This window comes from Chiloscyllium plagiosum, chromosome 16 (assembly GCF_004010195.1).
Source record: "Chiloscyllium plagiosum isolate BGI_BamShark_2017 chromosome 16, ASM401019v2, whole genome shotgun sequence".
Lineage (NCBI taxonomy): Eukaryota > Metazoa > Chordata > Chondrichthyes > Orectolobiformes > Hemiscylliidae > Chiloscyllium > Chiloscyllium plagiosum.
This window is the reverse complement of record NC_057725.1, coordinates 63729716-63745202: the sequence shown is the minus strand read 5'-3', so window position 1 is coordinate 63745202 and position 15487 is coordinate 63729716. Positions and strand designations below refer to the sequence as shown.

At 46.7% G+C, this 15487-nt stretch overlaps 1 protein-coding gene across 5 annotated transcripts in view; it reads right to left on the bottom strand.

The window, feature by feature from the left end:
- Positions 1–15487, bottom strand: part of ehf (ets homologous factor) — a 48657-nt gene that overhangs the window by 25763 nt on the left and 7407 nt on the right. For 3 of the 5 annotated variants that reach the window (XM_043706274.1, XM_043706273.1, XM_043706275.1), the window contains exons 2-3: positions 7856–7960; positions 1347–1640 (exon numbers count right to left, since the gene is read on the bottom strand). In XM_043706274.1, coding sequence (XP_043562209.1) covers positions 1347–1640; positions 7856–7934 — 373 coding nt within the window. In that variant the 5' untranslated portion in view covers positions 7935–7960. The remainder of the gene's footprint in view (positions 1–1346; positions 1641–7855; positions 7961–15487) is intronic. The other 2 variants (XM_043706276.1, XM_043706277.1) reach the window with 1 other exon arrangement.

Here is a 15487-nt window from a genome sequence, read left to right as displayed (position 1 = left end):
CCATTCACAGCCAGCTTTCGATACTTGGTAGCCCAGGAATCTGTGGGCTCGTACAAATACTTAACAAGCTTGAACACAAACCCGAGACTGACTTTAGGACATGATTGAGAGAGTGCGGGACTGCTAGAGGGGTGTCTTTCAAACACAACATTAGATCCGTCACGTGGGTGTACCTAACGATATCTTGAAGAAGGGCCGCAAAGTTCTGTTTTCTCCCCCAACTACTCACTAATCCAGTTTGCCCTAGTCATTATTACATTGCTGTCTGTGGGACAGCCCTATGCATACATTGGCTTCTCGTTTTTCAACATTGCACTGTACTGTAGTGGACAGTGAATAAAGATACCTCAGAGTACAACAGGATCTTGATCAGATGGGCTGATGGGCTGAGGTGTGGCAGATGGAGTTTAATTCAGATAAATGCGAGGTGCTGCATTTTGGAAAGGCAAATCTTAGCAGGACTTATACACTTAATGGAAAGGTCCTGGGGAGTGTTGCTGAATAAAGAGACCTTGGAGTGCAGGTTCATAGCTCCTTGAAAGTGGAGTCGCAGGTAGATAGGATAGTGAAGAAGGTGTTTGGTATGCTTTCCTTTATTGAGCAGAGCATTGAGTATAGGATTTGGGAGGGCCCGTTGTAGCTGTACAGGACATTGGTTAGGCCACTGTTGGAATTCTGGTCTCCCTGCTAGAGAAAGGATGTCATTAAACTTAAGACGGTTCAGAAAACATTTACAAGGATGTTGCCGGGACTGGTAAGTTTGAGTTATAAGGAGAGGCATAATAGGCTAGGGTTATTTACTCTAATTTTTGGAGTCTGAGGGGTGAATTTACAGAGATTTATAAAACCATGAGGGGCATGGGTATGTTAAAGAGACAAGGTCTTTTCCCCAGGATAGGGGAGTCCAAAACTTGAGGGCATAAGTTTAAGATGAGAAGGGAAAGATTTAAAAGGGACCTGAGGGGCAACTTTTTCCACACAGAGGGTGGTACGGGTATGGAATGAGCTGCCATAGGAAGTGGTGGAGGCTGGTACACTTACACCATTTAAAAGGCATCTGGATGGGTATACAAATGGGAAGGGTTTCGAGGGATATAGGCCAAGTGCTGGCAAATGGGACTATATTGGGTTAGGATATCTGGTCAGCACAGGTGGGACCGAAGGGTCTGTTTCTGTGCTGTACAACTCTGTGATCTAAAAAGTACTCCATTGACTGCTAAATACATTGGAATATCCTGAGGCTGGAAAATAGGTCTTTCTTTGTTTCCTTTTTATCTGATATGAAAGATTTGACTGGAGTTAAGTAGTCGAAATATGGAAATGTAGCCTGACACAATGGTACTTGCCTCTCTGCTCTGCCACCAGTGGCTGTCCAGGTGTGTGCAGGCACTTGCTGCTCCACTTTAGGTTCCCAAGGTTGGCAAAGAGAAGTGGGCCCAGAGGTCCAGCCACTTGGTTAAAGTGCTCCAGGGACATGGAACACAACTGCTCACCCGTTAGGTTGAAGTCTTGAAAGTGAATACAATTGCCGTCCAACTGGTTGGCATCCAGGGTGTGTTGGAGCCACTCCCACACTTGGTACTTGGACCAGAGCTGGGGGTGAGTCAGATGCCAGGAGCTTCCACTGTACCCGCTTGAAACTGGAGGGTACAAACACATGGTGAATGTCACAAAGATACAATACCAGCACAGTCTGAAATTCCCCAGTGCCGAAAGGCTCAGTGAGCAGGCTGAGCCCAGGGCAATATTCGAAAGGACCAAAACCATCCTGCTGAAGCTGGGCCCACCTTCACATTAACAGCTTAGGTGCATGGGGAGGGGGCACCAACTGGGGTAAATGTGATGGCACCATTAGGATCTTCTGTTGAGGCAGCAGCCTGGTCCTTACCTGTCGGGGCCTCCCAAGCTAGATGTCAAGAGGGGCCAGTGATGCCTCTTCTCACTCACTCCAACTGGAATGTCATAGAATCCCCACAGTTCAGGTACATCTGGCCCATCGAGTCTGCACTGACTCTCCGAAGAGCATCCCATCCAGACCTATTCCCCTGCCTTATCCCCAGAACGTTTCCCATGACGAATCCACTTAGCCTGCACATCACTGGATACTGCAGGGCAATTTAGCATGGCCAATCCAACATCTTTGGACGTGGGTATTAGGTTGAATGGGATAGCCACAATCACAGGGACGTCCCCCCACAGGGCCAGCCCGGCAGCTGCGGCAGGGCCTGTTTTTAATTGAGGTTTCTCTCAGCTCAATGAGCAAACCTACATCCAGAACCACAACCTGAGCTACAAATCTTCTCAAAACTCACCAGGATTCTCTCAGCGGAGCAGAGGGTGCCTCCATTTTGAGGTGCCATGCCTGCCTCATCAGCACCGCCTCCCTGTCTGCCTCATCATCGTCGTGAGTCCTCCATTTGGAAACCTGGCATCTCGGGGCCATCCTCTCGTCCTGAATTACCTCTGAGTTGACCACCTACGGTGAGGGGTCGGGGTGGGGGGGGGGGCGGGGGGGTGATTTGTAACAGACATCGCCACCTCCGGGCTTCAGATGTCAGTACCGTGACCCAACTGGGCCCTGCCCAATGTACTTCCTAATGTTGTGTCAGTCATGGTTCAGAGTGGAGCAAACTTCACCTCAGGGTATGAAGGCAGTGGGTTCAAGTCCCACGTCAGGGACCAAAGGACAACTTTTAAATTTACTCCGTTGCTGCACTGTCTTTCAGATGAGATATTAAGTTGAGGTCCTGTTTCCTGCTAGGGTGCGTGTAAAGATCCTATGGTACTAAGCTGAAAAGCGGTGGAGTTAGAGCTGTTGTTTTGGTGAGGATCAATCTGTGAGTTGATGTTATTAAAAACAAATGATTTGTTATCGCAAATGTATGAGAACTTGGAATGGAAGATACGCGGAAGCTAATCCGTACACAGTAAGTGTGAATACACTTCAAAACAAACTTGGTTGGATATAAAACACAAGGAGGTGAAAGTGAGTCTTCCTTTCTCACTCCATAAGTGAATACTGACATTTTCCTTTCTCCCTTGACACCACAATAAGGCATGGTGGTCAAAGCAAGCATCTGTCAATTATTTACTGTGGAGGCGGTATTGGTGTTGTGATAATGTTACTGGATTAGTAATCCAGAGACACAGACTAATGCTCTCGGGTCATGTGCTCAAATCCCACTGAGGCCACAAATGCAATGAACCATATGTGGAATTGAAAGTTAGCAATGGTCACCCAGGCAACTGTCATTGATTGCTATATAAAAAAAGTTGTTTTGATTAATACCCTTTAGGGGAGGAAATCTGCTGATTTTACCTGGTCTGGCCTACATGTGACTTCCACACCCACAGCAACGTGGTTGACTTTGAAATGGCGTAGTAAGCATCTCGGTTGAAGGGCAATTAAGGAAGAACAACAAATCCCTGTGTGCAACACCCAAATCCCATGAAAGAGTTTTAAAAAACCTCGGAAATGCTTTAAAACCTCAGCACAGGGATTGCTGAAAAGAGGGAAGAAACGGATATGGAGAATATTCACTGAGGTAGATTAAGGGTCCGTTTTATCAACATTCCTTTTGTTTGCTTCTGTGATTGTTGTACTAGAAGGAATTTTGATTTTGAATGCTGAGTCCTGATACAGTTTCTGAGGTCCTCCCTGCAGTTTATTTGGAGAGCAGATGAAATGAGCAGGATTTTCTTCTGCGCCAATACAATCTCATGAAAGCAACATCCCCCGTCCTCCCCACCTCAACCACCACAGCACACCCTGCACCCCCCCACCCCCCACACGCATATTCATCAGTCTTTAGCACTGAAATTAAAATGTTTCTCAAATATCAGTAATAGGATTTATAAGATCAATTGATAAGCAAAGGAATGGTTTTGAGAGATCCACAATTAGTATATGAGTGTTCCACCTTTATTTGGATTATGTAAAAATCTGGACTATAACCTGGTGTTGTGTGATTTTTAACTTTATCCACACCAGTCCAATACCAGCATCTCCAAGTCATGTGTGAAAAAAGGTATATTTGTTGAAATCTTTCCTTTTCCAGCCTTCAGTGCTGTTCACCAGAAATACCAGTGGAAACGCAATTCTTAGTATTTCTTGCAAATTGTCCTGATGAGTGCATGATGAACCTCTTTTTTTCAGTATTGCTCAAGTCCCATGCAGGCAAATGATGAATAGCTAAATGTATTGGTGTTAGTCTTCGCTCACTGGGAGTGCTGTCACATCTGAATCTGCTAGGTGTAGGACTAAGCCACAGTCCACAATATCCAGGCTAATGCTGCATTGCAGTACTGAGGGATGCTAGCTGTCAGACAGGCCGTGTTGATGATGCAATGAAATGTTGAAGATTCCAGGGCACTATTTAACAAAGAGCAACAGTGTTTTTATTATACACTTCCATGGGATAGTAGTGGGACACTCAGCCTTTGTTTCCTCTCCCTAATCACCTTGAAAGTGAATCATAGAATACCCACTGTGTATTAACAGACCCTTCGGCCCAACAAGTCCACACTGACCCTCTGAAGAGGAACCCACCCAGACCCATTCCCCCACCCTATTACTCTACATTTCCCCTGACTAATGCACCTAGCCTATACATCCCTGATTACTGTGGGCAATTTAGCATGGCCAATTCATCTAACCTGCACACCTTTGGACTGTGGGAGGAAACCAGAGCACCCGGAGGAAACCCACACAGACACGGGGAGGATGTGCAAACTCCACACAGACAGTTGCCTGCGGTGGGAATTGAACCCGGGTCCCTGGTGCTGTGAGGCAGCAGTGCTAACCACTGAGCCAGCATGCCACCCTGTGCCTCACCGTGTTGGTGAGCTACATTCCTGGACCACTATAGTTGACATGATGTGGTGTGCCACAGTGTGTAAGGCCACATTTTGACACGGCAGTAGTAAGGGAAGTGCCTCATGTTTCCAAATCAGGATGTGGGAGAGAAGCTTGTAAAATTACACTGCCTTCTTTCTATCCAGAACCATAAGTTTCCAGAAAGATAACAGAGTGCACAGTGGTGCCTGTAATGTCATGAGTCTGAGGGAGAGAGGGAACTGCAAAGTGGGCTCCTTTTACAGCACTTAAATATCAGCCCAACATGTGCTAAATAATAAAACAAAGTCTTAGTATGATAGGACACCCTTGTGTTAATATTCTAACAGGGCATCAAATTAGAAATATCATTGAAAAAAAAAAATCACCACTTTACACTAGCATTCCAGATTCACACCACCAACTGGATTGGAAGGTTTGAGCTTCAGGGAGAGGCTGAATAGGCTGTGGCCACTTTCCCTGGAACATCAGAGGCTGAAGGGTGATCTTATAGAGACTTATAAAATCATGAGGGGCATGGACAGGGTGAATAGCCAAGGTCTTTTCCCCAGAATGGGGATGTCCAAAATTAAAAGACATAGGTTTAAGTTGTGAGGGGAAAGATTTAAAAGGGATCTAAGCGGTAACTTTTTCACGCTGAGGATGGTGCATGTATGGAACAAGCTGCCAGAGGAAGTGTTTGGAGCTGTTACAATTATAACATTTAAAAGACATCCAGATGGGCATATGAAGAGGAAACATTTAGAGGGACATGGGCCAAATGTTAGCATCGTTTAGGATACCTGGTTGGCATGGACAAGTTGGACCGAAGAGCCTGTTTCCGTGCTGTACAGCTTTATGACTCTATAACCGACTGAAACAAAGAGGATTTTAACCCCTAAGTACATGTAGCAGCAGGGTATCTGGGAATTCCCGAATCCTGGATACACATAATCTCCGGCTGAAACTATTTCCTCAGAATCTTCCAGCAGCCCCTCTTGGACACCAGTTGTTGCTTTTGGTCACTGGTGAATAAACATGGTTCTTCATGTGTGCTGCCTTCACACTATCTAATGGTGGCCTTTCCAGCAGACGTAGCCTAATGATAACAGTGCCATTGGGAGGTGACCTTTCAACCTTCGGCAGTCACCCTCCCGATAGTTGGACGATTTTAATTCTCTCTACGTCCACTCTCCAGATAAATGAGTGGCTTCAAAACTGAGGCCCTTTACACCTTGGAAATGGTGCAGATTAACCTTTTTAAAATACCGAATATCATTTCGAATATATGTGTTTGTTAATATTGAGAATCTTTCAAAGTGCAAATAGATCCATGCACCTCAGGCAATTAGCAGTCTGACAGATTAGAAGCTATTAGATTAGACTTTATACCACTCCTCATTCTTAAGGGTGACAGTTAGCTTAGTTGGCTGGATGGCTGGTCTCTGATGCAGAGTAATACTAAAACTATCGGTTAAATTTCCACACTTCATAGTGGTTACCACTGCTGCCTCACAGAGCCAGAGACCCGGGTTCAATCCCCGCCTCAGGCAACTGTCTGTATGGAGTTTGCACATTCTCCCCGTGTCTGCGTGGGTTTCCTCCGGGTGCTCCGGTTTCCTCCCACAGTCCAAAAATGTGCATGTTAGGTGAATTGGCGTGCTAAATTGCCCGTAGTGTTACGTGAAGGGGTAAATGTAGGGGAATGGGTCTGGGTTGGTTGCTCTTCGGAGGGTCGGTGTGGATGAATTGGCCATGCTAAATTGCCCGTAGTGTTACATGAAGGGGTAAATGTAGGGGAATGGGTCTGGGTTGGTTGCTCTTCGGGGGGTTGGTGTGGACTTGTTGGGCCGAAGGGCCTGTTTCCACACTGTAAGTAATCTAATCTAATCACTAGCTGAGATTACCATGAAGGACTCTTCTTCACAACCTCTCCCCTCACCTGAGGTACAGGGACCCTCGGGTTAAACCACTATCACTCAACTATCTCTAATGAGAGAGTGGGACTATGGCGACTTTACTTTTAACTCTATGATCAGTAATTTCTTTCAAACAGAAACATTGTTACAAGTTTTTCAAAAATAGGTATATGCACAATTCAGGAATAAGTGAGGACTGCAGATGCTGGAGATCAGAGTCGAGAGTGATTAGATTAGATTAGATTACTTTCCAGTGTGGAAACAGGCCCTTCGGCCCAACAAGTCGACACCGACCCGCCGAAGCGCAAACCACCCATACCCCTACATTTACCCCTTATCTAACACTACAGATAATTTAGCATGGCCAATTCACCTGACCTGCACAGCTTTGGACTGTGGGAGGAAACCGGAGCACCCGGAGGAAACCCACGCAGACACGGGGAGAATGTGCAAACTCCACACAGTGTGGTTCTGGAAAAGCACAGCAGGTCAGGCAGCATCCAAGGAGCAGGGGAATCGACATTTTGGGCATAAGCCCTTCATCAGAATTCCTGATGAAGGGCTTATGCCGGAAACATCGATTCTCCTGCTCTTCAGATGCTGCCTGACCTGCTGTGCTTTTCCAGCACTACACACTCGACTCATACAGACAGTTCAGTCAACAGTTGTATATTTGGCTTGTTATTCATACGCTTTAGTGTATCATTAGTAGATCTTATCTTTGACTTGATTTATCCTGATGTACTAATCATTGCATGATAAAAAGGAAATATGTCAGCAGACATAAAGGGCTTGAATTATCACTTGGATGTGTTGTGACACAGAGTGCGATTGAAAGATGTGGGGTTTGTGAAGTTAAGGGATATGTTCTTTTGGAAAATTCTCTGAGGCACATCATGGTTTGTTTTTTTAATAAGTTGGTATAAAATGTGTGACAGGGACTTCTTTTACATTACCAGAATGTAAGCTACAGAAATAACAGCACCTGAGATAATAGTCAGCAGGGGGAGGTGTAAAGCCAGTTGCTGATTCATTCTGTTGCATTCTACAACAATATCTACCCCCAGTGGTTTTGCTATGATTTTTTATTTCAAATTCCTACCATTGTTTTCCAAGTCGGGGCTGTTCCAGGGGAATGGCAATTGCTGAAGTACAGGGTTGCATCTGAACTGAGCATTCATTCTGCTTCCTCCAGTAAAGTCATGGTCTGAAATCAAAAGGGAGAGATGTCATCGTTTTCCCTGGTCTTGCTGTAAAGGTGTTGCTAGTTCATTGCTACTCAATGGAAAGGGTGTGGAGCTTACACACAATGGCAACATTCAATTGTCGGTCTAAAGGATGCAATTAGATAGCTCTCTCCCCACCAATTTGTTCAGGTTAGCGGGGAAAGTGCTGAAACACAGCAGCAATATGGCTGAAGGCAAAACACTGCAGACGCTGGAGATCGGAAACAAAAACTGAACCCGCTGGGGAAACTCAGAATCATATCACTGAGCTCTCTGAGCTGGAAGGTTCATTCTCAGACATTTTGTCACCATACTAGGTAACATCTTCAGTGAGCCTCCGAATGAAGCACTGGTGGTGTAGCCCATTTTCTATTTATATGTTTGAGTTTCCTTGGGTTGGTGATGTCATTTCCGGTGGGGACATCATTTCCAATGGTGATGTCATTACCGGCTCTTTTTCTCAGGAGGTGGTAAAAATCATATCACATTAACTCGGTTTCTCTCTCTCTACAGATGCTGCCAGACCTGCTGAGTTTCCCCAGCATTCCTGTGTTTGTTTGTCTTTCTGCTGCTCGAGGACTCTGAGAAAGGACAGAGAGCTGGACCTTTGCCATATCAGAGTGATTTAAGAAGCAATATGACCTAGTAGAAAATACTTTGAAAGGTTTTAAAACTTAACACATCCATGACACTATGTTTGCCTGACTTTCACCATTGGCTCTCCATCTTTCCTGCGTTTCTCACGTTTTATTCTCTCTCATATTTTTTTCCTCTTTACTGCCCTTTTCCTGCTTCTTTCACAGGCTTATAACACAATTACCCCTGGAACTAAGGGTTTGTCTTTATTGCACAGAAAGGTCATCTGAGTATATCGGAGATTGCCTCGGCCTCCTCAATACCCTTTGCCCCCGCTTCTTGGGTTTCCTCATACTGTGGTGGCACGCTGCCTCACAGCACCAGGGATCCAGGTTCGATTCCAGCCTCGGGCGACTCTGTGTGGAGTTTGCACATTCTCTCCGTGTCTGGGTGTGTTTCCTCCGGGTGCTCTGGTTTCCTCCCACAGTCCAAAGATGTGCAGGTCAGGTGAATTAGCCATGTTAAATTGCCTTTGTGTTCAGGGATGTGGAGGTTAGGTGCATTGGTCAGGGGTAAATATAGGATAATAGGGTAGGGGAATGGATTTGGGTGGGTTACTGTTTGGAGGGTCGGTGTAGACTTGTTGGGCCAAAGGGCCTGTTTCCACATTTCTATGTTCAGCAGCCTCTTCCACATTTTCCTTGATGGAGTGGTGATCATTGCTACCCTCATTATTGGTAGTCTACTATGCTCTGCACAGTATGTCTGACCCCTCCCCGGAACACACTGAAGGGATTCATACCAGACCACTTCAGGCATCTGAACCTCATCGTCGGTAGCCCCACTTGACTGGTCACTTGTGTGGAGAGAGAGGCAGGTTTTATATCTCTCCTGAATATCAATTTCTCCAGCTTCCTCATTTCCCCTCCCCCCACCTTGCTTATGCCCGAAACGTCGATTCTTCTGCTCCTCGGATGCTGCCTGACCTGCTGCGTTTTTCCAGCACCACAATTTTCAACTCTGGTACTCCAGCATCTGCAGGCCTCACTTTTTCCCTTTATATCTCTCCTGCACTGCAGTGGGAGGATCCCTCATTGCTGCTCGTTGCCATGTCTTCAATGGGCAGCCCTCGCCTCCGGGGATCCATTCATCAAGGCGACGGGAAGGGGGACCGGAATAACTGTGACGCCTGGACGCGTTATGACTGCTGCCCTTAAACAGCGCCCATTCCTGAAAGAGGCACTCTTGATGGTTATAGCGCAGTGGTCCTTCAATGGAATGAAAGCCCTTTCTGTTGATTAAAAACCACAGGGAGGTCCATTGGAGTCTGATGGCTACATCCATAAGGTCAATGGCACCATGCTCTGGGGGAACCCACTGGTGACTGTCCAGGCCCTCTTTGCTTGTCTAGATCACTTCAGTAGTGCACTATGACTCTGGCACTCTTGGTCAGCACCTTGAGGCACAATAGGCTGAATTTATGGAAGATCCCACACATCGGTGAAGAGAAAAGATCCAGGGTGCCACAGTGATCTTCAGAACCATTCTCATCAGGTATCTCCATGGGTCTCAGAGCAGCCTGGAGAATAGTATTGAAGTCAATGCTAGCCTCCCTCGAGCCCCTTCACTGACATCCATCCCCCAGGCATCTGCAGACAATACAGACTTACGGCCTTCACAGATCAGAGAACGGTGACTCAACGCATTCCTGGGCGAAAAGCTTCACGTATGAAGGAAGATTTGACGGATTGGAACTTAACTCAGTTGGAGTTTAGATAACCGAGAGTTGATCTTATTCGAACACTCAAGATGCCGGGGAGACATAGGAAATCGGAACTGATGTAGGCCATCATTCCGTCATTCAACTAGATGATGGGATTTGATGAGGTAGATGGTTGGGTGGAGGTGGGGTGGGGGTTGCAGAACTAGGGAGCACAGTTAGAGGTCTCCCTTTTAAGACCCAGATGGGAATGTTTTCCCCTACAAGAGTCTGTATCTGAGGAACTCTCTTCCTCAGACACCAGTGGACGCTGGGCCACTGGGAGGGAAGGGTTATGGAGGGCTGAGGGAGAAGAGCTGAGGCCCCAACCAGTACCAACTGTCATCTTATGGAATGGCAGAGCAGCCTGGAAGGGCCGAATGGTCGCCGTTTCCTGTAACGCTTTGCTCCCAATGAAGACTACTCCTGGGCATTTATTGGGCAGAGGCTCTGTAACTCTGTGCCTCAGGGACTAACCCTCTCACTGCTGTTGCTGCTGTAGAGGGAGCGATGCCTGAATGCCCCTCCCTTTGTATCTGCCTACCAACACCCCCCCACCCCGGTCCCCTTTCACAGGCGATGCCAGGATTACTCTCAACCAGTTGGACTGCAGCCTCGCATGTCCTACCAAACCTCTCCCCCGGCAAAACCTTCCCCTTACCAATGCCTGCTGCCCTTCTGCATGCCATTCACATTTGGCCATACCCACCACCACCCTCACTTATCAGATCACCGGCTGGTCCTCTGTAGGATGGCAGAGAATGGCATTGATGCTGACGGCTAGGCCGCAGTATCCGTGAGGTTTGGTCACATGGGACTGGCTGTCGAAGGTCCAGATGGGCCTTTGCTCTCCTAGGCACCTGTGACCCAGTGTGGAGAGTTCATCAATGTCCCCTCAGTGTGAGGCAGCACTGTGTGCAGACTGGGCCTGCCCAGAACTTGCTCTGGATATTAATACAAGGATCACTGCCAGCTCCACACTTACAGGACCATCCTCCGTCATTTTAACAGACAAATCCCCCTTCCACCACTCCCTCCCCCCCCCCCCCCCCCCCCAACAAACCACCCCACTGCTACCCCTGCAGGAGGAACACCTTATACAGCTGCTCCTTTTTGACAGCATCTCTCCAATCTATACCTTACCCCTTCGAGGCAAAAGGTGTTTTGAATAAGGCTGCCCGCGGTGTGGTGAGGCGGTGTCTCTGCCCAGATTAGGAGTGTGACGTCCCAGGATTCCTGTGCACTGTTCACTAGTTACAACAGGCTGTAATGCCACCTGACTGTATTGGGAATAACCACCTCTGGCACAAACTCAGATCATGTCACAGCGATGAGCCCGCCTGCACCTTCCTGTCCACTGGGGAGCAACGTCATGACATGAGAGTTCTGTGCCTCAATCTTCTGTCCCCTGCACATTGGCTCCAACCTGATCATTCTGGCTGAGGTAACACTCCAGCCATTGTGTCCGTTCTTGCGTAAGTGAGAACTGTGCTGTCAAATGAAGCTATTTAACAATGTAAATGTGATACCTGTACTCACATTTCCAAAGAAATGAAAAGGGAGTGGCTGCAACCAGTCAGATATTCACTACTTGTTTACAACTCCTTCCTTTATGTGGATTATATGATTAGATTAGACTGCCTACAGTGTGGAAACAGGCCCTTCAGCCCAACAAGTCCACACCGACCCTCCGAAGAGTAACCCACTCAGACCCATTTCCCTCTGACGAATGTACCTAACACTAATTCACATGGCCTGCACATCTTTGTGAATGTGGGAGGAAACCGGAGCACCCGGAGGAAACCCATGCAGACACGGGGAGAATGTGCAAACTCCACACAGACAGTTGCCTGAGGCGGGAATTGAACCCGGGTCTCTGGCGCTGTGAGGCAGCAGTGCTAACCACTGAGCCAGAGTGCCGCCCTAAATGGTAACAACTGGATGACAGTCAGTATCATTAGACACCACACACAGAATTGTCAAGGATGAGAAAGCACAAATATTTGTTGATGTCACTTTGGCCTCTATGTTCAGGTCGTTACGTCATGAGGTCTCAGGGATGGGTCCCTTCCCCCTCTTCCGTTTGTCCTGTCTAAAAAGGGTTACGGGGAAAAATCGTTAAGTCACATTGCTCAGTGGGGAGCCAGTGCAGACACAACAGATCAAATGGTCTCTCTGCCTGCACTGAATCACCATTTCTGTGATTCAATCCACATTGTGACCTGTTGCTGAAGGCCAGGCGTTCAAACTGATCCAAGCCAGGTCCTGACAAGTCCTGGAGGGAACATTTTTTTCATGGGGTGGGGGAGATGGTGAGTGGGGATAAATCCAAGGCTATTCATCTCAAATTGACCAGATCAGGGCTGTGTCTGTCTGTGTGTGTTTCAAATTCCATAATTGCCTTGCATTCTTGGCTGTAAATGCGCAGCACAGGATCTGGTGAATACCATGTCACCCTCCAAATCCTTTTGTCGCCTGCAAAACCAGGTAAACAGAGGAACACTGGAACAGGAGGAGGCCATTCAGCCCCTCAAACCTGTTCCAGCATTCAATGAGATCATTGATCTGTGACCTAACTCCATATACCTGCCTTTGGCCCATATCCGTTAATATCTTTGCCATTTGTGGAAGAGTTCCAAACATCTACTACCCTGTGTGTAGAAGTGCTTCCTAACATCTCTCCTGAACGGTCTGGCCCTAATTCTCAAACTACGATCCCTAGTTCTAGAATACTCACCAATGGAAATAGTTTATCTACCCTGTCTTTTCCTGTTAATACCTTGAAGACTTTGATCAGATCACCCCTTAACCTTCTGAACTCTAAAACAGGCCTAATTTATACAATCTCCCCACATAACTTAACTCCTGAAGTCAAGGTATCTTTCCTGTAAACCTATAGTGTACTCCCTGATAGTAGTCATGTTGGGTCTAACAAGGGTTTTGTACAACTGCAGCATAACCTCTGCATCCTTGTGTATGTACACACACACTCACACTCACACACAGTATTTAATTTCATACCAACTAAAAAGTACACCTATCTCTCCCTTTCTTGATCCAAAATGGATAACCTCACATTTGCTTACATTGAACTCCATCTGCCACAGATTTTGCCACTCACTTAGACTATCAATGTCCCTTTGTAATTTTATGCACACTGTTAACATGCCATCCAACTTTGTGTCATCGGCAAATTTGGAAATATGACGTTCTATGCCATTATCTAAGTCGTTAATAAATAATGATGTCCTAACACAAATCCTAACACTGGGCACATCCTGCCAATTTGAGTTTCTACCCATGATCCCTAGTTTCTGTTGCTTGCCACTCAACCAATTTGCCAGTCAGATCAGCAAGTTGTACTCAATTCTGTGGGCTTCTACCTTAGTTAACAGTCCCTTATGTAGGACTTCATCAAATGCCCGCTGGACGTCCACATGGTCAACATCCATAGACATCCAGAAAGTGCACATTGCGCTTCTCCTCTTCAAACCCTGATGCTCTCCATCACAGCGCATTGCCCTCCAAGCCCCACTTAAGACCACGTTCACCCTGATGTGTGGCGGGTGCAGTGAATCTGGTAGTGAACAGCTCAAAGCTGCACATCTTCTATTGATGTCTTGAAGTCACAGAGTCATAGAGATGTACAGCATGGAAACAGACCCTTCGGTCTAAACCGTCCACGCCAACCAGTTATCCCAACCCAATCTAGTCCCACCTGCCAGCACCTGGCCCATATCCCTCCAAACCCTTCCTATTCATATACCCATCCAAATGCCTTTTAAATGTTGCAATTGTACCAGCCTCCACCACATCCTCTGGCAGCACATTCCATACACGTACCACCCTCTGTGTGAAAAAGTTGCCCCTTAGGTCCTTTTTATATCATTCCCCTCTCATCCTAAACCTATCCCTCTCGTTCTGGACTCCCCGACCCCAGGGAAAAGACTTTGTCTATTTATCCTATAGCCGTACCATGACCTCCCAACTCCTGTACTCAGTACTCTGACCAATAAAGGAAAGCATACCAAACGCCTTCTTCACTATCCTATCTACCTGCAACTCCACTTTCAAGGAGCTATGAACCTGCACTCCAAGGTCTCTTTGTTCAGCAACATTCTCTAGGACCTTACCATTAAGTGTATAAGTCCTGCTAAGATTTGTTTTCCCAAAATGCAGCACCTCGCATTTATCTGAATTAGTCCTTGACCTTTGCAATTGTTGCACAGTGAGTATCTGAAACTGTCTTGAGACTACACAAAGTGTGCATGGCAACACCTCGGAAGGAGAGATGAACTCGAGGATGGGTGGTAGTTGGGTGTGGAGGATGTGAACAGGCCTTGATCCCGAATGAAGGGTCCAGTCATGTAATGATCAATTGGCCTTCTCCCTCTCTCTCTCTTCAAAGGAGTGACCTGCTGACCATTTCCAATGGTTTCTGTTTGAGTTAGGGCTTTGGCCCCAAAACATATGATAGCTAATGAAATGATTTTGGAGGGTCTTTGCTCTCGTAATGAAGGAGGTGCGATAGCCAACTTGAACACAGCAAGCCCCCACAAACAGTAACGAGATTTATTGCTGAATACCTTGCTTTACAGGTGTTGACTGAGGAACAGGTATTGGCAGTATATTGAGGAGCATTCTCTTCTTCTCTTCAGGCCCCGAGAGGGCACCTCTGGCAATACTGCACTTTCTCGGTACTGTGCTAGAGTGTCAGTGTGGCTTCCCTGCTCTCGGCTCTAAAGGGGGCTTGAACCCATAACCGTCAGATTCAGAGATGTCAGTGTAATCATTAGAAACTTGAAGGGAAAAGGCCAGGCCGGGAAGACAGAATATTAGACATATTATCATCTCTTAAAGGAACACCGCAGGGATTTAAATAGAAATGGCAGACATCCTAAAGATCACCCAGTGGTAGAATAAATGTGAAAACTGGAGACAGCTGATGTACAGGTAAAAATGGGGCTGATGAAATGGATTTGCCAATGTCCTGATTCACCTCAGAGCCTAGCCTTGCCCACTCAAACCTGCAGGGGGCAATGCCTCTTATTGCCAAGCTTGGACAGAGCAAATGATCCATGCTGAGCCACAGTAAAGGTGAGTCAGTCATTCAACTGGATATCAACCTCTCTCGCTCTCTGTATGCTTTAAACTTCTGTATGTGGCCTGCCAC